General features: G+C 39.1%; 1 protein-coding gene across 5 annotated transcripts; it reads left to right on the top strand.

The window, feature by feature from the left end:
* The first annotated feature begins 256 nt into the window (after window positions 1–256).
* Window positions 257–22,827, top strand: ZNF527 (zinc finger protein 527). 5 transcript variants are annotated; one of them, XM_074371126.1, is made up of 6 exons: window positions 257–4,195; window positions 6,977–7,051; window positions 9,020–9,146; window positions 9,785–9,880; window positions 18,997–19,089; window positions 20,624–22,827. In XM_074371126.1, the coding sequence occupies exons 2-6, from the start codon at window positions 7,019–7,021 to the stop codon at window positions 22,201–22,203; spliced, it is 1,929 nt and encodes a 642-aa protein (XP_074227227.1). In that variant the 5' UTR covers window positions 257–4,195; window positions 6,977–7,018; the 3' UTR covers window positions 22,204–22,827. The 5 variants fall into 5 exon arrangements, with proteins under 5 accessions (XP_074227227.1, XP_074227226.1, XP_074227228.1 ...); XM_074371125.1 differs by having other exon boundaries at window positions 259–4,195; window positions 6,845–7,051; XM_074371127.1 differs by lacking the exon at window positions 257–4,195 and having other exon boundaries at window positions 4,209–7,051; window positions 9,020–9,136.
* The last annotated feature ends 416 nt before the right edge of the window (window positions 22,828–23,243 follow it).

The raw sequence follows: 23,243 nt of genomic DNA, 5'->3' as shown, positions 1-23,243 counted from the left end.
GAGTTGGGTTGGAGTAAATGACAGTGAGCCAGGAGTTACTTTCCTTGAGGAATGATGGGATTTGACCCTGGAATTTATAGACGGCTAAATGCCAGTCTACACTATAGGCCACCCTCATCTCCCATGTGAAAGAATTTTAAAGCATTCAGGGTGTATAATATACACTTTTATTTTTTATTAAATCTTTAGTTTTGTTTGTCATTTGCTCTTTATTCATATGTGTAAAATATCTTTGTTCTTTAAAATATAGTAACCAATGTAGTTAAGGTAGAGTTTTAAAAACTAGGATTATTACAGACTTTTGTTGGAGCAGTTAATACCATGAACACTACCATAGACAATGCTTAAATTAAGACTTTTTATTATGCCCTTAATTAAAAGTTTTCTCTGTGATAACAGTGGTATTCACAATCATATTCATAAAGGTTTCTCATTTCAGGGGTTGGTGAATTTCAGAGATGTTTCCATTGACTTCTCTCAGGAGTGGGAATGTCTGGACCCTGCTCAGAGGGACTTGTACAAGGGTGTGATGTTGGAGACCTAGAGCAACCTGGTTTCAGTGGATAGGAATACTTTACTCTGAATTCAGAGAAGAACTACTGCCTTTAAATAAGAAATAACTAAAAAACCAGAACTCATAAATACAGAATACAGCTGGGTGGTTGCCAGAGGCAGGGTGTGGGGGTTGGGCAAAATGGGTGAAGGCAGTCAAAGGGTACACATTTCTGAAATAAAATGTCATGAGGATATAATATATAGCATGGTAGCTATAGTTAATAATAGTGTATTGCATATTTAAAAATTGCTAGGAGAGTAGACCTTAAAAGTTCTCATAACAAGAAAAAAATTTTTGTCTGTACGGTGATGGATGTTAGCTAGACTTATGGTAGTGATCATTTTGCAACATACACAAATATCAAATCATTACATCGTATACCTGAAACTAATGTAATAAGTCAATTATACCTCAATTAAAAAAATAATGTACATAATAGTTTACAAAACAAATCACATACATGATTCTCACTTTGAAGTCATGAGGGCAATTAGTGGTTCACCATGAAATGTTTATTTTGATAATAACATAACATTGGGAAATATATATTTATTATAAAAATTACAACAAAATAGGTAAAAACATGAGTGCATTGAAATAATTACATATTAAAGTAGATGTAAGCTATTTCAGAATTTGTATTGCTTTGTTATTAAGATACCATTACAAAATATGAGCCCTTTTTGTCATCTAATAGGATTCCTTTGTAAGGAAGTAGAAACAGTATTGAGAAAATGGACTGGGAAGAAAAATAAACTTGGAAAATTATATTAATGTATTTCCTAGCAATTAAAAAAGGCTCACGTGCTGATTATTTCCATGTCATTGTTTCAGCTTCAAGCATGCCTTTCTCTATTCTGCGATGCTAGGACTGGAACTCTGACAAAGACTTTTCCCTTGCTAGCTGGCTTCCTGTTACAGTTGGCCAATGGAGGCATTAAAGGGATCTGAGGAGGCAGAAAGGGAGAAGGAACTTGCTTCCTATTTTCCAGTTCTTTCAGTATCTCTCTGGCAGTATCTAGATACTTCTAGCATATCTCTGGCAGTATTTCCTCACGTGCCTGCAGAGTCTTTCTGCTTTCCCAGCACCAAACTACCAAGCCTAGTTAACAGGCAGGCTGCGACCCCTCCTCAGAGCTTTCAGGTTCTGGTAAATCCATCTCTTCCTCTTTGCTTTCCATGCTCTAGGGTGTTGGCTGCTTCCTGAAGTTACAAATCTCTCCCCTTTTTGCTCTTTTAGTCCTTCAAAATTGTGTAATCCATTTCCTGTAATTAAATCTTCGGCTTGAAATTCCCAGTGTAGTTCTGCTTTCTTGACTAGACCTTGACGGACAGAGACTACGACAATTTGTTTTAGCAGTATAACCACTTACTTAGTTGGCATACTTTGAAGACCATTGTCCTACTCTACTGGAGGTGACTAGACTCAAACCAGTGTTGGACTTGGCGGTAATGAGACAAGAAAAATAAAGGACAAAAAGTCTTCTTATGATCAAATACTGATATATGAAGAGATAGTTATACACATACAGTTTCTCTGAAGGTATACCTTACCAGTCAATTATGGAGTATCTTAAATTTCTAGCACTTTATCATGAAACATCCACGATGATCTCTAACCTGCATGATAGTTAAGTCCAGGGAAGAGCTGTTTGATGTATTTGTCAAGCACAAAACCACAATTATCATCCAAAGAACACTTAACTGATACATTTCCCCATTAAAGCAACTCAACTATTAAATGTTTGTAGACCCTTGAAAAATAATTGCTTGCTTTCTTCTGAATGTAACAATGCCCAATTTCACAGAGTAAACCTCAAATCACTTCAGCCCTTGTAGCCAGACTCCCTTTGTCCAAGACTCTCTGGCCTTAGCTATCTGAGGGCTCTTTCTGGGGAGAGGACTGGAGGGATTACTCTCCAAGGATGGGTTCTTATTTCAGGAACTTCCTTTTGCTTCCATGTACCCTTCCTTACTGAGATCTTGACTTGGGTGCACCTTCCAGATCTTCCAAGGTCTGGGGGTAGCAAAGAATGTTGGCTTGTTTGGAACTTTTACTGAAAAAGACTCTCTCCTTGACCAAACTTTAGTCAAACTCCTCTGAACCCACTTCTCAACTAGGCTTCATCCCTGGGCTTCAGTGTTTGTCTTTGCATCACTCAGTTTTAGCAAGAATTCTGTCAAGTCAGTTTAGCCAGAGTTCTTGATATCCGATCACTCTCAATATCTAATTAAAGTCCTCATCCACCCACATGATATCTGATCACTCTGGCCTGCCCTCAGCAAGAATCCTGTTGGTCAGTCTTGCAAGAATTTCTCCCTACCCTTGATGTCTCCTCTTTGTAGTTTTCCATTCACTAAGCACCCTCCAGCCCCAACTTATTCCTTGCCTGTAAATCCCCGTTTGTTCTTGCTATGTTTAGAATTGAGCCTAGTTCTATACTGAAGTCTATTTTCCCGTATTGTGATAGTTCCTCAATTAAAAAAAATTTTTTTAACCCCTTCAATTACTGTTCAGCTCTGGTTTACTTTAACATCAGTCAGGGGTTCTTGTCCTCCTGACTGGACAGTTTTCTTAAAGCTGGGCCCTAATTAAAGTTACAAAGTGAAAAGTTGGAAACAGCAACAAAAGAAACCCCAGAACTACGGGCTATATTGTAAATGGCTTTGGTGCAAATGAGCATCTTCCTGCAACTGGAATCTAATTACCCTTCTTGCCCCTAATGTGAATTAGGGGCAAGTAGAGAAGGGATATAAAAATAAGGATAACACTGACCCCGCCCCTGGCTGGGGATCAGGGGTGAGGTGGGGGTGGGAGAACAGTTAGACCTGGATATGGGTACACACACAGACGCACAATGACTCTTCTCCTACAGACTCAACCCTAAATAAAGCAAGCCCGAAAACACCCGTTATGGGAAAACTGTGATGTCTGGGATAAGAACACAGTTACAGAAACGTCATGCCCAAAGTCAGCCACAGTCCTTCTTGCACGCGCGCGCACACACACACACACACACGCACACAATCGCTCTCACATTCTCGGCGTGAAAGACCCACAGTGTGTAACACAACGACCCACAATCACGGGGCGTGATTTAAAATAGAGGCAAAAATTAAATAAAATACAGAGCCTCATGACATTGACAGAACCCGTTGCCCGGTGATACGCAAGCACAAAAGTGTGCAGCGACAGTCACACACAAATCGTCACACACAAATCGCCACACCTGAGCATTCAACACCAGCCACAGACGCGCACATCTTCATTGTTCCCTCACACCTAGCCGCGAAGGGTCACTTGAGTGGCCGAGATCGCCCAGGGTCGCACACATCTCCCCGGGTACCCGCTCCTGCGGCCGCGGCCGCCTCTGGCGCAGGCGCGAGGTCGAGGTGTGCCTCGGGGCCCTCTGGGAACTGTAGTTCATTCAGGAAACACGGCCGAGGCGCAAAGCGTTCTGGGGCTCGGGGTCCGCTGAGTTCGGCCAGGTGCTTGCAACTGGATGTTTCCCCAGCCGAGGGCGGGGTCCCGCGCGACTCAGTCCCCGCCCCGCTCCGCCCCGCGGGGGATGCTGGGAGGCGACGTCGTGGGTCTCGGGTCGTTGGGCGGGTTTCCAGAGCCTGCGGCGGCGCGGGGAGGTGAGCTGGGCCTGGCTGCGCGCGAGAGCCGGGGGTCAGGGCCGGGCTTGGGGTGAACCGACGGAGACCGGGATGGGGACCAGACAGGCGCCGCCGGGGAGACTGTGTCACTGCGTCTATCTATGTGAGAGGCTGCGGGTGTGACAGCGTGTGAGCTTCTGTGTCACCGTGTGTACGCGCGACTGTGACCGTCTGTCTCCGGTGTAAAACTCTTTTGAGTACATGTGTATTTGGGTGTGACCGTCTCCGCAGGTATAACTGTGTTATTGTGTATGGGTTTGTGAGAGACTGCGGGTGTGACATTACCTGTATGTGATTTTGTTTGACCACTTGTCTCTGTGGATATAACGGCGTTTGAATGTGTGTGACAGAAAGTGTGATTATGTGCCCATGACCGTCTCTCCAGGTATCATTTTGTATGAGTAATTGTGGCAGGATATGTGACCTTGTGTGGTATGTCACTGTGTATGAGATTGTGTGTGACTGTGTCTGTTGGAGTAATTGTGTATTGTGATCTCTACTTTTGTGTTAATGCCACTGTCTTTGTATGTGACATTACAGTTGCGATTGTGTGTCCATATATATGTGTGATTGGGTGTGAATTTGTATGTGAGACCTAGTGTGTGGTTGTGAGGCACAGAAAGATCAACATTACTCACCCACATTCACAGTTACTGAGTGACAGAACTGGGACTTAAGCCCAGGCTATTTGGCTCCAGAGTCCTTGCTTTTAATTACTAAACTCTCTTGATTTTTCCCACGTTGTGAGAGTGAAAAATGGGGGCCCTGGGTTCTGAGGGTATTGGAGAGGATTGTCCTTGGTCTTGGACTAGGAACCTTCTGGACATGGAATTTAATCTGGGTCTCTTCCTTTGGTCCCCTTGTGAGTCACAGAACCCAGTCTAAACACACTGTAGTGAGACCATCCTCATATTGGCCGCCTTTGGAGGGGGAAAGCCTAATCTGAAAGCCCAGTATTCCTCTCCTTAGGGCACGGAGTTTGAGATTTTAGGTTTGTTTTTGTTAAAACTCTTCATGCTTGTTACAGAGAGAGGCTGATCCATGGCTCTTTTTCTCCTGTGCCAAGTGAGCTAAGTTTTTGGTTCTGACTTTTCCAGTTAATTACAAAAAAAACTTCTTATTTTCTTTTCAAATGTTGTGTAGAATTAACTGGGAACAAGGGTGGCACTTCTCTGGGCCAGGAGTTGGCTCAAGCAATCCTGACAGTGAGGAAAGAAAGATTCTGACAGTTGGATTGATTTGCCGAAGGTCATGTAGCCCACAAGGGAAGAATGGAGGGCCAGTGTGCATCTGGGGGATGGGAGCTATATAAAGCCCAAGTCTTTTCCATCACCTTCCTTCAGAGATTCATGGTTCATCTCAAACTTGAAAATTATCACTCAAGTGATACACAGCTATTTTAAACAGAAATTTAAAAGATATTTCTGTTATGTAGAAGCTACTTGGGGTTCCCAGATGCTGAGAAAACTTCATTGATTCTCCTCTTGGGTTGCAAAGGCTTTTATGGACAGTTTCAAGCTGCGTTGCACTGACGAAATAATTTTCTTAGAGATTAAGCTGGCTAGTGCAGAGTAGCCCAGAATTAGGGGGTTGTATATCTTAAATTCTAGGTCAAATACAACTATCCTTTTCAGAATGAAGAAATGTTGGCTCTGAGAAAGCAAGGAACTTATTTCAGGCTGTGCAGTTTATTGTTGGTTTGGTATTGAAATTTGCAATGTTTGCCTCAGGCTGAATTTCTGTGGAGTAATAAAGGTAACACCTGCCACTTCCAAAGATGCTTCTCTAAAAAATATATAGCATTGAATTCTCAGGTTATGTTGACTATTGCCCATGTGGACATTGTGGTCTCTTAAAAGAGGACCAGTTTTTGAGTCACACTGCAGTTTGACTCTTATGGCTTTGAGTTAGCTGATTAAGCTTTTTGAACCTCAGTTTCACTTGTTGTTAAATGTAGATAATAATATCCACCTTGGCAGTTTTGTGAAGATTAAGTAAGACAATGACATATACAACATGTGTAGCATTGCCGTTTATATGACAGGAGCCACAGTGAGATTTATTTATTTGTTTATCAAATATGTTTTGAGCATCTACAATGGTTCTGGCATTATTCTAGTACTAGAGATATACCAGTGAACCCAACAAGTCCTAGCTCTCTTAAATCTTATACTATTCTTTGAGAAGACAACAGTAAACAGAAAAGAGAAGTTACATCTCCAGTGGTATTAAATGCTAAGAAGAGAAGTAAATCAAGATAAGGAAAAATAGTAACTGGAAGGGAGGTTCTCTTTAGACAGAATAGAGAGGTCGCTCCAGCAGTTGAGCACAGATAGGAATGAAGAGCAGGAGTGTGCTGTGTGCAGGCAGAAGGCAAAGTCAAGGCAATGGTCTTCAAAAAGGAGTATGCACAGTGTTTGAGGAACTGTAGGGAGATCTGTGTGCCTGGAGTAGGGTGAGTGAGCGGGAGAGGAGTGGGAAATGAGGTCTAAGGGGCAGCTGGGGCTAGATCATACATTGTCTTGTTGGGCATAGGGTGGACTTTAGATTTTGTTGAGTCAGGCTGTGTGTGCTTAAGATCAGTCAGGACTTCAGGGGTTAAGTTCAGCTTTGGCCTTTTTTCCTCAGATCTGAAAGTGGATATGGTTGGTCAGCATAAGAAGACTTGGGACCATAAAGGGGCAAAAAACTCTGTCATTCTCAGATCAGCACCATAGGGCTGGCCTGCCTTTTTCCTCTTCTTTAACTCTCCCTTCTCAGGACTCTGTTCTCCAAAAGAGAAAATTGAAGAAGGAAGGAAGAATGGCTGTTGGACTATGTAAAGTCATGTCCCAGGTAAGTTGATGTTTTCCCTTTGTTTCCAGAAGTTACACCTCATTTTTTTTTTTTTAACTTTGGGACCTCAGAGAGTCACAGATAACCCAGTGAGCACTCTCTTCACTTCTCTCTTTCCACTATTTGTTCATATAATCCTTCTATAAAGTATTTAGTATCTTTTTTACTCAGTGTTTTGCTTAAATGTGTGATGGAACTGAACTTTCCTCTTTAGATGGATCAGGATTTGTTGTGTTGTAGATGTATGCAAGAGAAATAAAGGATAGAGTGTGACTATCAAGTGTCCTATTAAATAGAGAGGTCAAGGATGGCTTTTCTGAGGAAGTGACATTGAAGCAAAGGAAAACCTCAGTGAGAGTAGGGAGTACGCTTGTGGAGATCTGGGGAAGAACTTTCAAAGTAGAAGGACTAGCAAGTATAAAGTTACTATAGTAGGAGCATGTTTGATGTGTTCCAGGAATAGAAGTGAGCCAGTATCCTCAGAGGTTAGTGAGCACTGTGAGGTCGGTCAGAGCAGAAGCTAGGGACTAAATTATACAAGCCCTTGAAAGTCATAACCATAATGCTGGATTTTGTTCTAAGGGTGAAAGAGAGCCACTGGACTGTTTGTGATGTGATTTGCTTTATGTTTTAATGGGAAAATAGATAGCAGGGGAGTAAGGGTGGGAGCAAGGGGGCCAATCAGGAGGCTACTGCAGTAATCCAGGTAGGAGGTGATAGCTGCCTGGCCTGTGGTGGTGACATTGGAGCTGGTGAGATTCAGGGTGTATATTGGAGATAAAAAATATGGGATTTGATCAGGGATTGTTTGTGGAGTGTGAGAGGAAGAAAGAAATCATGGATGACTGCAAAGATTTTTGACCTGGGCAACTGTGTAAATGGTCATGCCATTTACTGAGACGGGAAGACAGGGTGGGGTGAAATAAGAATCAAGAATTGAGTTCTATTTGCAGCAACATGAATAGACCTAGAGATCATTATACTAAGTGAAGTAAGTCAGACAGAGAAAGACAAATATATGATATCACTTATATGTGGAAGCTAAAATGTGATAGAAATGAACTTACATACAAAACAGAAACAGACTCACAGACATAGAAGACAAACTTATGGTTACCAAAGGGGAAAGGTGGGGGAAGGAATAAATTAGGACTTTGGGGTTAGCAGATACAAACTACTATGTGAAAAATAGATAAACATCAAGGACTTACTTTATAGCACAGGGAACAATATTCAATAGCCTGTAATAACCTATAATGAAAAAGAATATACAAATGTATGTATAACTGAATCACTTTGCTGTATACCAGACACTAACACAACATTGTAAATCAACTATACTTCAATTAAAAAATAAGAATTGAGCTCTAAATACAATGTTAGAACATGTGAGTTTTTTCCAGAGTTTTTATATACCCTTTCAATGAAAATTCATCTAAATCTCTTCACATATCCTTCATTATTTCTTCAAGATACATCCCTGGAAGTTTCTCCTTACATATAAAGTCTAACTTTCTCACCATACCCTTTTGTTAAAGCCCAGTTCAAGGCCTTCCTTCGCTACTCTGACCCATCTGATACCCCAGTCTATGGAATATAAAGAAATTCTCCATATAAGAATGTCTTGATACTTCGGATATGTAACATGAAGCCTAGCATTTGCTCATATACTTTCATGTTATAAACTCATGTTTCGTGCTAGAAGCTATTTTTTTTCCTGCATATCTATCTTTTCTCTTTTACAAAAATGTGATCATTTCAAGGGGAGAGTCTGTTTCTAATATTTCTTATTCTCTCAAAATATTTGACAAACCTAGGCACAGACTTGTTTCCCAATAATTATTTCCCTCGGACCCCTTAGAGTTTTGAACTCTGGCTGGAAGCAGAATTTTGGAAGCAGAATTCATCTTTTCTGCTAGGACCTTATGGGAGTACTTGGCAAACAAGAATTTTTTTTTTTTATTTCAGGGTTTGGTGACCTTCAAGGATGTGGCTCTAGATTTTTCCCAAGAGGAATGGGAATGGCTGGACTCTTCTCAGAAGGATTTATACAGAGATGTCATGTTGGAGAACTACAGGAACTTGGTATGGCTTGGTAAGGATGTGTCTCCCCCATAATTCACATCTCCCCTATGGGGTGTTTTTACTTCCTCCATTGGGAATATCGAGGGTATCTTAAATGCTTAGCTAGATTTCTGCTTTATGTTCCCAGGAAGTTATGTGAAGCAGTTTCACAGAGTTATAATTGAGTAGTTCCCTTTGCTGTAGAATGATGATTTGAGAGAGCAGCATCAGTATGGCTTCAGAATTTTTTAAATGGCAAATTATGAGATCCCGCACTAGACCTACAGAATCAGAAATTCTGGGAATAGGCTCAGTAGGCTAGGTTTTAATGAGCCCTTCAGATGGTTCTGATGCCCGTTAAACTTTGAGAGCCACTGTGGTTTCTGATTCAGTAGGTCTAGGTTGGGGCAGCCTGAAAATTTACATTTCTAATAAATTCCTAGGTGATGGTTCTCCTGCTCTAGTACTTTAAGAACTTCTGCTGTGAAAGAAGCTTCATCTTTCTCATCCTCCATTCAAGCATCATTCCATTCTCAGGCCCTTCCTCTAATGTCCTTTCTTGCCTAATGACCAAGAGACTGAGTCTTGAGTCTTGGAACAGCAGTAGCAAGTTGATGTGTCTATGTGTCAGTCTCTCGTTTGCTCTCATTTTTCTTTTCCTGTAAACAGGGCTCTCCATTTCTAAGCCCAACATGATCTCCTTATTGGAGCAAGGGAAGGAGCCTTGGTTGGTGGACCGAGAGATGTCAGATGATCAGTATGCAGGTGAGTGACGGGGAACCGGGCGGGAAGGGCTGCTGTAAGGTGCCAGCCCAGGTGGTCATGAAAAGGCTGCCCTGGGCGTCAGGGGGTCTTTTCCTCTCTATTTCTATCAAGCTATACTCTCAAGAATACTTCTGCCTATACCCTGAATCTCATTCCTTCTCAGTTCTTCTTTCCCGTTTATGAGCAGAATTGTATACATTTCTAGAGTTCTTTTCAGAGTTTTTATTTTTATCAAAGTTATTATTGAAGTTATGTAGGCACATTGGTTGAAGAGACAAGTAGTCTTACAAGGGTTACTCCCTTAAAAAACGCAGTCTCTCGCCCTGCTTCCCAGTTTCCCTCTCCCTAGAGGGATCCACTTTCTTCACTTTTGTAGCTTTTTTTGGTGTTTTCTTCATGTCTCTAACAAATATGTGATGTTGCTATTTCTTGACTGTTTTTTTCGGGTTTGGTCCTCATCCAGAATTTAGTACTTTCTTATCCTGAATCCAACACATGCTTGTAACACACACACACACACACACACACACACACACACACACACACACACACACACACACACACTTTGCCATCTCCCTGTCTCACCAGTATCGTAATTTTGATTGAATCAGTGTTTACATTATTATGGCTATTAAGTGCTAGTCATAGCCATGCTGTGCATGTACCAGGATTACTTTTTCTGTCAACTTTATATTTTTCCTGGCATTAATAATTTTCTGGATTTTTTTTCCTGTTTGTTTTTCCCCCTTAGTTTTTTATATACATGTTCCTAACTCAGTTCTCAACTCCCCATCTAAATTGTCTTAATCTCTTAAGACACTCAGACACATTAGGTTATCTATTGATTTTTATCTTCTTAGAGAAATCTCTCCCAGAGTCTTCAGATATGCTTCACTCTAACAGATGGCTCATTACATTTTCTTGCATTCTATTTGGGTTTATCTGATGTTTTCTCATGATTAGATGGAGGTAATGCATTTGTGAAGAGTGCCGCAGGAATAATGTGTCCCTCTCGGTGAGTGCATCATACTAAAGGAGTCATAATATTGATGTGTCTTGTTATCAAAGATGTTAATTTTCATCACTTGATGAAAGTGGTGTCTGCTTGGTTTCTCCATTGTAAACTTACAGTTTTTCTATTTATTAGTAATAAATATTTGGAGGAAACACTTTGAGATTACTCAATTTCTTCTGGTACTTTTGCCCACTGAATTTAGCATCTATTGGGCCATTGGATCTTGTCTGCAACAATTAATGCTGTGATATTGGCCTGACATTGATACTTCTGTTTCCTTCTTTTCTTTACACATATTAACTAGGATTATTTGGTTGGGAAGAGCTGTTCCATCTCTCCCCTTTGTTTATATTTTGAATCATTTCTTCATATATATGGAATGATGGATTTTTCTTCTATGAAGCAGAACTACTGAATCATTATTTTGTTGCTCAAGTTGTTCCAGCTTTGACCATTGGGATCTCCTTCAAGTTCATTCCTGTGATCTTTTAACATGCCCCTATCCATTTTTTTGAGTACTGCCTTCCTCTATGGTTCCAGGTGTTCCAAGTTCATCTTGTTTTTCTTGTTCCATCCTTGAATCAACCACTTCTCCAAGGAGCCCTTTTTATTGGGAAATGCTATTTAGAAGCCAAGGTCTGGGTGATCGGTGTGCTCATTGCTACTTGGATGTCATTTCTTCTAGGCACTCCTGGCAGATGGAGGTGGGAAATATATGTATATATACCAACACACAAGAACAGACACACACTTCTATATTTACTTCTGCTTCTTTTTTTTATATATTAAAATTTTCAGTGTATATTGATACCTTGATTCTAGTCCTGCTCCACAAGGTTTATCGTAGCCTTCCTCCTTTACTTATCTGTTATTTCTTTGTCTGACAATGCGAAGTGATGTATTTAATTTTTTGCTCAATTTAAATATACATATAAAGTAGTTTCAGAATTTCTAACCTATTCCTCTGTGAGAAACAAATTTACTATCTATATTACATTATTTGTATGTGGATATGTGTTTTTTTAGTCTTAAGGATTCAGTTAAAAACTATTTTCCAAAGTGATTTAAGTTAGTTCTTCTAGGTTCATTCGTTACTATTGATTCCTGCCTCATCCTGGTTGGTTTTAATTGTTTTGCGTTTATTTTTTTTAGTATCTGAAACATTGCTATTACCAAACTCAGCTTTGGCTGCTCACCACTCAAAAGCCAGTACTCGTGAGACAAGTGTTGGTGGAAAGGAAAGGTTGCTTTAATCAGAAGGCTGGCAACCTGGGGAGAAGGTGGACTCATGTCCCCAAAACCAACTTTCAAGATTCTGCTCAGCCATGACAGTTTTTAAAGGGAAAAAAGGGGAAGTAATCTCAGTTAATCATTGGGGCAGGAGGTTAGGTTCTGCATCATTTTCCATTGTGTGTAGACTGGTTGACTTCACATGATCTTTTTTTCTGATATCTCGTCCACATGGTCTGCCTACAGGATTGCTAAGGAGGCTGCTGGGGATAGAGAGCTTTAACTACTTAATTCTTAATTCTTTAACAGCTTAATTCTTTGTTCCTATTTCTTTAATCTAGGAATAGAATCAACAGGTTAGGCAAGGCATTGTTTGCATTCAGTAGAGCAATGTCAGGAGTTAGGTTAAATATTACCTAGTGATCTCATTTTTATAATTAAGGTTTCAGGGGAATTGAAGTAGGCAAACAGGAAAGGGCAAAAAGAACTGCTTATAAACCCCCACTTGTCAGACATCATTCCATTTCTGTGGGATTAGGGCAGGAGGTCTATCTTCTGTAACTTCTTCATGCTGACATAGGGCGCCATATTCTCAGAGTGGAAGATGTTGACATGGGTCTGTAACATCTCATTACTGGCAACTTTAGTTGTCTACTTATATATATGGGCAAAGCAAGCTACAATTACTTTGATGCCCACAAAAATACATTTCATTATGAGAAATAGCATTAATCCCATTCTCTTGAGGCCAGTTCTGGAATTGTGCTGGCAGTAGATTCAGCACTGCTCAAGATGGAGCACCTGATGTCATGGCTGCAGCCTGGTCATCATGCAGTTAGCTTTTTCCCTCTGGTGACAGTTATAAAATCTGTACAACAACTCAGGAATGTACATTAGACACTGAAAGATTCTGTGACTCTACTGTCATCAAGCAAGACTTGATCTTGCTCTTTAGTGACTCAGGGAGGCTTGGGAGACTTCAGCTTTTCTATTAACAAGAGGCAGGGGACATGGAGAGGCCTTTGTCCTTGGAGGGGCCTGCTCAGTCTTATTAACTATGTTCCTAAGAATCAGGTCTTTACAAGAATATATCCTCAGAAAAGTGTTGCTCCCTCCTCATCCCTCCTGTCCTGTCTCTGTTCCCTACTCCTTCCTGCCCCTTCTTTACCTACCCCTTGTAGATTACCAGTCTCTTTATTTTCAGGTTTGTCCTTTTTATGTTTGTTTTGCACAAGTGAGGGAATACATATGTAGGTTCTTGTATTTCTCTGTATGCTACATGAAGATTAGCATGCCATGGATACTCTTTGTATTTTACTCTTTTCATACACACATGTGCGCGCACACACACACACACACGTATGTGTACAATTGTCCCTTGAGCAACACAGTTTGAACTTAAGGTTTCACTTATATGCAGATTTTTAAAAATAAATACTACACGAGCCAAAGTTTGTGGACCTGTGGATGCTGAACCCCAGATACAGAGGGCTGATTATAAAGTTAGACCCCTGACCCCTGTGTTGTTCAAGGATCAGCTGCACAGGAATTCACTCCATATTAGTTCATGGAGAGCTGCCTCATTTTTCTAACGGCTGCACAATGCTCCATCATGTGGATGTTATAGTAACTTACGCAACTACTCACTAAGGTGTGGACATTTAGGATGTTTGCAGTAGTTTACAATTACAGTGTTACAATAAATAACCTTGTACATATGTATTTTCGTTCTGTTGAGGCTTTATCTTCAGGGTAGTTTCCAAGATGTGAGATTGCTTATGAAGTTTTGTTGGGAATTGCCAAGTTCCCCTCCAAAGGTTGTACTAGTCTGCTTTCTGTGTTAGCTTCTTATGGCTACTGTTAACACATTACCACAAATTTAGTGGCTTAAAACAGCACAAATTTATTACCTTCTACCTCTGGAGGTCAGAAGCTGAAAGTGGGTCTTACAGAGCTAAAATCAAGATGTCAGCAGCCTGCCTGCTTTCTGAAGGCCCTAGGAGAGAATCTGTTTCTTGCCTTTTTATGCTTTCTTTAGTGCCTTTATCCATCTTTTTATTTCCAACTTTGTAAAAGCACTTTGTTTTAAATATGGGCTTTATATGTAGTATAGAGTTGAGTTCTGGTTTGTCAACCAGTCTGGACATCATTTCAGTTTAATAGGTGAAAGTCCAGTCATATTTTTGATATGTTTGGGCTTAATTCTGCATTTTGTTTTATGTTATATTTTCTGGTTTTTATCATTTTTTTAAAAAGACTTTCATTTATCTGTTTTTTAAAAAAAATTAATTAAAAATTTTTGGCGGGGTTATTATTTTTTAAATTTTATTTACTTTTTTTTTAAATGGCATTTCTGGGGATTGAACCCAGGACCTCGTGCATGCTAAGCACACATTGTACCACTGAGCTGTACCCTACCCCCGTGGTTTATCTGTTTTTCTAGCCTTTTTTTGGTCATGTAATACTGTAGTTTTTATAATAATCAGAAAAAATTTTCTTTTGTTCTAGTGTTTACCTTCATGGTTATAGTGTTCTCGTTCTTCAGACAATATTTATTCTTTCTATTACTTGACTGGTCAGCTTTAAAAACTAGCCTTTGTTTTTTAACCTGTAACAGATGAGTCAGTAAGTAGCTTAATTTTGCTGCCCACCTTCCCTTAGCAAATTTTGTTAGTTGTATGCTTTGTACTTTGTCCAAGCATATTATATTTACATGCTGTTCTGTCACATTTATCCCAGTCTTTCATTTTGTCTTAATTTTGTAGTTAAATATATTTAGTGTTTTCCACTACGTCCTTTTGCTGAAATTTCTCTAGACATCTCTTGATTGGCTGAAGTCTGTCCTCTGGCAGTTTCCTCAAAGAGAGTTCATGGAACCAGTGTCCCCCTCAAGTTCTGCCTTTGTTCATAATTGGCCATTCTTTCCTTCAGTTTCATATAGAATAGGATTGGTGATGAATATTGTTACAAAGATGTCTGATGCCAGCTTGATATTTTCCCTTTATGTGTAAGTACCTTCATATTTTTTTCGGAACTCCTAGATGGTTCTTGTTTTCGCTTTAAAGTCATTTTATTAGGGCACGTTTCAGTCTTGACCGTTTTGAGTCACTTTTTCCTAGTACATGTGTTCTCTCTCAGGATGGAGAGTCAAGTTTTTATTTCAGGAAATATTTCTTTTCTTTGTTATTGATGAAGTTAAAAATACAGGGCAGTGTAGAGTATAATATAATAACATAGTAAAAGATTTCCTACTGATAAACTGTTTTTGTGTTTCTGAATTGCATACTTGGTCATGTGTATTATTCGTTTAGTATACTGCTTGATTCAGTTTTTATATTTAAAAATTTTGCCTGTTATCCATGAGGGAGATTGGTCTGATGTAAAAACATGTGACAATAAAAAGTGATGATTTGAGGGAGAAAAATACTTATAAAGCTTTAATGCCTTAAATTTTAATGTCTTCTATAAACCATTTAAAAGAAGATATCAGTGTAATTAAAATACGTGCAAAGTATATGAGTAAGAAATTCACCAAAGAAGACACAAAGTATATAAAAGGTACAGAATGTATATAAAAATGTTCAATATTATAATAAGAGAATTACAAGTTAAAACAATAATGAGGTACTCTTACTTGTAGGGGCAAAGATTTTTAGAATGATATTAGCCAGTATGATTAAGTTTGAAGACATGTACTTTATATTGCTGATAGGAATGTAAATTTATAAAAATTATTTTGGAAGGCAGTTTGACAGTGGATATTACTATTTAAAATATGTGTATAGTTTTATTTCACTCTAGAACCTATAAAATATTAAATTATGCAAAAACATTGTAGAAGCTGCTTATTTGATTTGTAAGTTGGTTATGAGGAATCAAAAAAATGTATACACAAATGTGAGGCATTTTATTTTAACTTTATGGCATATAAGTGAACGTTCATTATTTTTTTGATATAGTGCTAAAGCCTTTTACTTGAATATGCTCTGTTGATTAAAATTCAACTTTGTCTTTCTGACATAAATAAAAACTTTCATTGTTGATTTCTTATAAAGTGAAGCAAAAATGCTTCCAAACCAATGAATATAGAATCCTTACAGAGTTTTATGTTTTTAACAGGCTTCTACAGTTCTCTTCCATACTTAAATCAAAACCGAGTTTTTGAGTAACTCACTTTTAGCCTGTTTTTCTACAACTTTCAACTTAGTTTTCATTAAAAGGACTCTCTTTCAGCACTCATCTAATAAATTGTTTAATTAAAGTATGTAATTATAAATATCCAGTACATGTGAACTAAATAGGTTGAGAGCACAACTGAATTTTGGCAAGCAGATAACTTAGCTTTAGGGATACAGGTGTAAAAATCTGTTAAGATGCTGGTTACCTAAATTATGGTTCATTCATTCTGCGAATGAGGTAGCTTTGTTTGTGCTGACATGGAAAAATGTCTACAATGTTGTAAGTTAATTCTTTTAAGTTAGAAAAAAGTTGTTATCTGTACAGGAAAAATTCTAGGAGGATAACAGACCCAACCATGAATAGTACTGGTCTTTGGGATGATGTTTTGAGAGAGTATACTTCATACATTTTTGCATTGCTTAAATATTTTCTAATACATATTATTTCTGTTTAAAAGAAAATATGAAAAATATTGTAGAGCAGCCCTAATGTGCTTGTCCTCAGCTGATGCTCCCTTACACATACAGTTGGGTAGGGAAATCCTTCCATGTGTTTTTCTCATGAGATTCCTTTCAACCAAGTGTAATCAGGATGGGCGTGCACAGTGATGTACCCCTTCACTCTGTTCTCCTCTGCATCCTATAAGTTTTTGTGGGTTTTTTTTTTTTTTTGGCATTAGGTGTATTTTTCTTGACACTTCCCCACAATGATAGATAATTTTACAAATCACCCTGATTCAGCCCTTTTATGGAAGAGACTTTAGTGAGAAGAAGGTGTAAAATGCAAGGCTTAGGTAGTATTATTGGTCCGAGAATTTCATCAGAATTTTCTTTCGTAAGTATTGATTATTTTTTTCCTAAGCATCCTTTAAAATAATTTCATAAATTCAGAAATAAAATCATTATGGAATTATGATAGCAAGTGACCTGATATAAAATAACTTGGGGCAAATGAGTATGAATATTTATTTTTTTCACTTAGTACTGTTATATCTAACGTTTTTGTTTACTTAAGTTTTTAAAATAATTTTGTGACATTTTATAGGACCTTTTTGGTGTTCCTGTATGCCATACTCCCTTCTGTCTTCCAGTTCCTTAAATACTAGTTGTAATCTTCACTTGTTGCCTTTAGTTCTGATTCTCTTCCACTGTCTTATTTACCACTTACAATCTGACTTCTGCCCCTCTAGTGTGAATAAATCCAGGTGCTTTTCTTCATTTTCACACTCCTCAGCTTACTGAGATGCATAAGGTACTTTTTCTCTGTCCAAAGCTCTGTTCTGTTTCTCTCTCCCTCTAAGTGGCTCCTGTGCCTGTTTTTCTTTCTTTTCCTCATTCAGCCATAAGATCTTTGTCATTAATTGGATCTCTATGCATTGCTGTCTAATAGAATATTCTGTGATAATAGAAGTGATCTGTGCTTTCCAAAACAGTAGCCACGAGCCACATTTACTTTTAAGCACTTGAAATAATGCTAGGTGTGATTGAGAAACTGAATTCTTAAATTTTGAATTTTGATTAAATTGCCATATGTGGTTAGTAGCTGCTATGTTGGACAGCGTAGCTATACATTCTCTTAAACAAGGAGATCCAATCTATAAATCTGTGGGTCATTGGTTAAGCTGTTCATTGGAGCATGGATTCTGGACTTTACCAGTAAACTCCCTCTTTGTTTTTAAGATTTCCCTTTTTTCCACACACTTGCACCAGAATCTCCTGGGTTTCATGCCTGGGGAGTGTTTACTGAATCAAAGGAGGGTTTACTGAATCAGAAGACGGTCTACTGAATCAGTATATCTACCTACTGCTCACCAGTTCAGCACAGGTCTGCAGCCTAGTGAGATCTTTTCTTCTTCCAACCTTATACACCAGCCTACTTACTATACAGTTCTGATTGGATTCCAAAGTTGCTCATGATTTGACTTCTAACTTCCATCATTTATAGATTATGATCAGTTGGAAATATGTGTCTCTGGTATCTATCTGGATACGTTTTAATCCCAAAGAGGTTACCTTTCCCATTCTGTCTTGCCATGTGGTCATCAGCCTATTTCATAATTCTTTTGGACAGAGATGTAATAATACCTGCGCCTACTAGTGGTGCAGGCGTAGGGATAACTTAATGAGCATGTATTAATTTGTCTCATTTTATGATAAGTATCAGTGAACATGTATAGTGAGCCAGACACTGCTAGGTATTGTATAAATACGTTATCCCTTATTTTTATACCACACTTGCAAGATCACCTTATTTTGCCTACTTAGAAACTGAGGCTCAAGAGGTCGGTTAATCAGTTTACTAACAGTAGAATAACTGGCTCTAGCTGGGTGCAGGGGTAGGATTCAAACTCACCTTTGACCCTCAAGCCCTTTTGTGTTTCTGCTGTGCCACATGGATGCCGGTTTGTCTGTCTTCTGCTTTGCCTGAATCCATAATTTTCCTTTGCCCCTCAATCAGTTACTGATATGAGTAAATTACCTTTTGCTGAATGCCATCATAATGCCATTGACTTCTAAGTGTTCCTCTATTCCAGTCATAGTGAACATGTCTTCTGCATATTTAATACTTATTTCGTGCTCCATACATCCCCCAGGCTCTACTGTGTACTTTCCCCTGGAGTACCCCACATGAAATTCCTTCCCTTATAGTATTCATTTGTCTAAGTCCAGAACATCTTTTTTTGTTTTTTAAGAGAGTGGTTGGAGCTCCAGGCACCTGAGAATCCTCCATGTTAGAGAATGTCGGCATCTTCTCCTCAGTCTTCTTTTACTCAGCATTACCTTAGGTATTGTATAAAGCTATCATTTGCCTGGAGTAAAGATTTATTCTTGGTAAGAGGGAATGTGGTGGCCCTGGGTGATGGATACAGGAAAAGAGGTTCTAGGAGAGTAAGTGAGGCAATAGCGGTGGTTGTACTTCTGCCAGAAGAATGAACAACAGTGTAGACCTAACAGAGGGTAAGTCAACAAAAGACTCTCAGGCCTAGGTTGAGATGGGGGCCCAAGTACGAGAAAATCCATGGCTGTGCATAGGAGGGCCTGGTAGAGATGGGAGCTTTCCTTGAGTGGAAGGTGTGTTGGGATGAAAGGTACAGATGGAGTGTATGTTCTTTGCTTTTCAGTTTGTGCAGATGTAGCCTGGAGGCAGCTTTTCTTTCAACAGGTGGGAAGCTGTTATGAAAAAAGACTGTATCTAATTATCTGAAGAATGCTAACATGTCCAGTTCTAAAGTAACCCTAAGCTTACCAAAACATGAAAATACTGAATATGAATACAAAGTATGCAAATACTGTTACTGAAATAATCACTGTATTTTGGCAGCTTGATCATAGCCTTGTAAATCAATCTCATATTCTCCAGGAATTATTTCTTAACTAAGCTAGCGAGCTTTGATCTCTGATTTTCTGACACTTGTACTGCTAATAATCTGTGTCATGTTAACTAGTTCTGCATTATGTATTATATTGAATTTTTGTATGCACAAATTTTCTCTCTCAGTTTTTTAAAAAAGGGAAGGACCTGTGTCTCAGACTTTTTTCTCTCTATTAGAAGTTGGGCACTCTGTATAGCTGAGTGTATCAGCTGATTAACATGGTGTAACATGTTGTGGTGTAACATGGTGTGGGTTTGTTATTTTCCTGTTTTGGAGATCGTCTTTTGAAAAATAGTTTTCTTTCCACCTCACCTCTACCAGTATTCTCTCCTGAAAGATCAAGTGTCTGTTCTGTAAGGCAGCATTTTTCTATGATAAGAAAAGGTGACCTTCAGATTTCTTCTAAAACCTAAGGGGGAAAAAAACCATTTTTCTCTGGTCCTTGATAAAATCTGGAAAGTTGTTGAGCATTCTGTCAGCACTCATTCATTCAGCAAAATGCTGCCATTTTCCTATGTACTAAATATAACAGTAAGAAGAAAGAGAGGTAAACATTAATCTCTGCCCTTATTGAGCTTTTAGTTTAGCTAGTGCAGGACGGACTGGAGACTAAAGACTAGAGGCAGGGAAATAGTAACTACGATCTAATCTGTTGTTCTCAGTTCCTTATCTTCTTGGTATTTAGCCTTGTCTGCATCTTGACGCCCTGCATTTCCCTTCTCACCGTCTCACCGTCACCACCACATATACCTTCCTCTGTCAGCTGTCTTCATCCTTTGTGCTTTCTTTGTATTTTGTTCATATTGCATGGCCGTATTTGAGAGGTGTCAAAACCAACACTTTCTTCTCTCTTTCCCCCAAGTAAGTTCTCCAGTTTCATCAATAAGAGTTTTCTTTCTCCTTGCAAAGGGAAAGAGGAGACATTTGCTTTCTTGATATTTTTCAGACTGGGAGTCTTGGTATGAAATCAAGGCATTATCTCCAAAGTGGTACATTGATGAAGAGGAAATATCCCAGGGGATGATAATGGAAAGACTGACAAGTTACGGCCTTGGACGCTCGTGTTTCAGAGGAGCCTGGAAATGTGAGGGTGAATTTGAGCTGCATCAAGGAAATCAGGAGAGGCATTTCAGGCAAGCGACAACTCTTAAGGAAATCTCTGCTGGGAAAAGAGACAATGAGTATAATAATTCTGAGAGAAACGTTCTCTTGAAGTCAGTGCTTTTAACACAACGGAGAGTTCCCACAGTAGAGCAAGTACATAAATTTGATATTTATGACAAAATGTTCCCCCAAAATTCAGTCCTAATTGAGCATAAAAGACTGCATGCTGAGGAGGAATCTTTGATAGCTGATGGATGTAAAGAACTCAACCAGAGTACAAACCTCAGTAAAGAGGCAGAAATTCCTCCTGGGGAGAAACCTTATGAAAGTAATGATTTTTCAAATCTCTTAAGTTTCCACTCATTACTTACTCAGCATCAGACAACTCATTTTGGGAAATTACCCCATGGATATGATGGATGTGGTGATGCCTTTAGCTGTTACTCATTCTTTACTCAACCTCAGAGAATTCACAGCAGAGAGAAACCATACGCATGCAATGACTGTGGAAAAGCCTTTAGCCATGACTTCTTTCTCAGTGAACATCAGAGAACTCATATCGGGGAGAAACCATATGAGTGTAAGGAATGTAACAAAGCTTTCAGACAGAGTGCACACCTTGCTCAACATCAGAGAATCCACACTGGAGAGAAACCCTTTGCATGCAATGAGTGTGGGAAGGCATTCAGCCGTTACGCCTTCCTTGTTGAACATCAGAGAATTCACACAGGAGAGAAACCATACGAATGTAAAGAATGTAACAAAGCCTTCAGACAGAGTGCACACCTTAACCAACATCAGAGAATCCACACTGGAGAGAAACCCTATGAATGTAATCAGTGTGGGAAAGCCTTCAGCAGACGCATAGCCCTTACTCTGCATCAAAGAATTCATACAGGAGAGAAACCCTTTAAATGTACTGAATGTGGGAAGACCTTTGGATATCGCTCCCACCTTAATCAACATCAGAGGATTCACACCGGTGAAAAGCCCTATGAGTGCATCAAGTGTGGGAAGTTTTTTAGGACTGACTCACAACTTAATCGACATCACAGAATTCATACTGGAGAGAGACCCTTTGAATGCAGTAAATGTGGGAAAGCCTTCAGTGATGCTTTAGTTCTAATTCATCATAAGAGAAGTCATGCAGGAGAGAAACCATATGAATGTAACAAATGTGGGAAGGCCTTCAGTTGTGGCTCATACCTTAGTCAACATCAGAGAATTCATACTGGAGAGAAACCCTACGAATGTAATGAATGTGGGAAGGCTTTCCATCAGGTCTTGTCCCTTCGGCTGCACCAGAGAATTCATGCTGGAGAAAAGCCCTATAACTGCAATGCATGTGGGAACAACTTTAGCTGTGCTTCAGCCCTTAGACGACATCAGAAAATTCATAGTAGAGAAACTGACTGTGTGTAACAAGTATAAGAAAGAAAACACTTAGTCACTACTCAGTCCTTATTAAATCAATATCAGCGAATTCTTCAGATAGTAATTCTATGAATGTAGTACATGTGGAAAAGCCTTCAGTTCATGAGCATCCCTCACTTGAAACAGCCTGAGTAGTAGACGTCCGTTACTTTGGGATCTGTTCTACGCACCATTTGAGACTTACCTCACCCTCAATGCACATCATTCCGGTGAAGCTGTTTAATCAGGGAGAGCTGTGGATTGGTCAGAGGCTGGCCAATTATTTTCCTCAACCTAATGATGGATAGGGATTTAGAAATGGCCCTGTCTAGACTGAAGAGCCGTAGGCGGGTATTGTTATGGGTTGTAAGAGAAGATCATTTCCCCACTCCTGGAATTGGAAGTTTCAAGGATTTAGTAAGGCTAAAATCTCACCAGTAACCTTTTTGCCACCACATGAAGGAAGCCTTCCCGAGATAAATCCAACAACATAAAGGGAAAATGGAGGTAAGAGACAGAAATCTGAGGATATTATGTGATCTTCTGGATCCAGTCATGCCTGAAGTCTACACCATCTTTTAATTTTTCATTTTTGTGATCCAATAAATTTCCTTTTTTTGCTTGTTAATTTAATTTGGGTCTTTGCCTCTTGGAATCAGAGTCCTCATTTCTACACCCCATGTTTGCTATACATGTGAGAAAACCTTAATCTTTTATATGGTGTAATTATTTATCCAAAGGAGAAACCTTATAAAAAGTTATGAAATTACACACACAGCCTTCATAAAGCTGAGAGAATTTTTACATTTTGTTTGTTGATTAAAACTAAGTATTCATTAGTCTGTTTAACAATAAGAATGAATTTTTACAATTTATTTAGTAAAACTTCTTAACAGGCTTTCTCATAGGGAATTAAAATAATTTGTGGCAGTGACTCACTATAGATGCTTGAAGAAAGATTGCCCAGCTCAGAGAATAATGGATCCATCAGTTTAATGAATGGCTCTTCATCATAAGGGAATTATTTGATCTCTTGCTTGCAGCGTGGG

Source organism: Camelus bactrianus, chromosome 9 (genome assembly GCF_048773025.1).
Source record: "Camelus bactrianus isolate YW-2024 breed Bactrian camel chromosome 9, ASM4877302v1, whole genome shotgun sequence".
In the NCBI taxonomy this organism is placed as follows: Eukaryota; Metazoa; Chordata; class Mammalia; order Artiodactyla; family Camelidae; genus Camelus; species Camelus bactrianus.
The sequence above is the reverse complement of the archived record's forward strand: the minus strand, read 5'-3'. Positions and strand labels throughout refer to the sequence as shown.

Excerpts from the sequence above, each read along its gene's own strand:
- ZNF527 (XM_074371126.1), top strand. The coding sequence starts at position 7,019 with ATGGCTGTTGGACTATGTAAAGTCATGTCCCAG. Across the intron at positions 7,052-9,019 it reads TATGTAAAGTCATGTCCCAG|GGTTTGGTGACCTTCAAGGA; the intron begins GTAAGTTGATGT and ends TTTTTATTTCAG. Across the intron at positions 9,147-9,784 it reads CAGGAACTTGGTATGGCTTG|GGCTCTCCATTTCTAAGCCC; the intron begins GTAAGGATGTGT and ends TCCTGTAAACAG.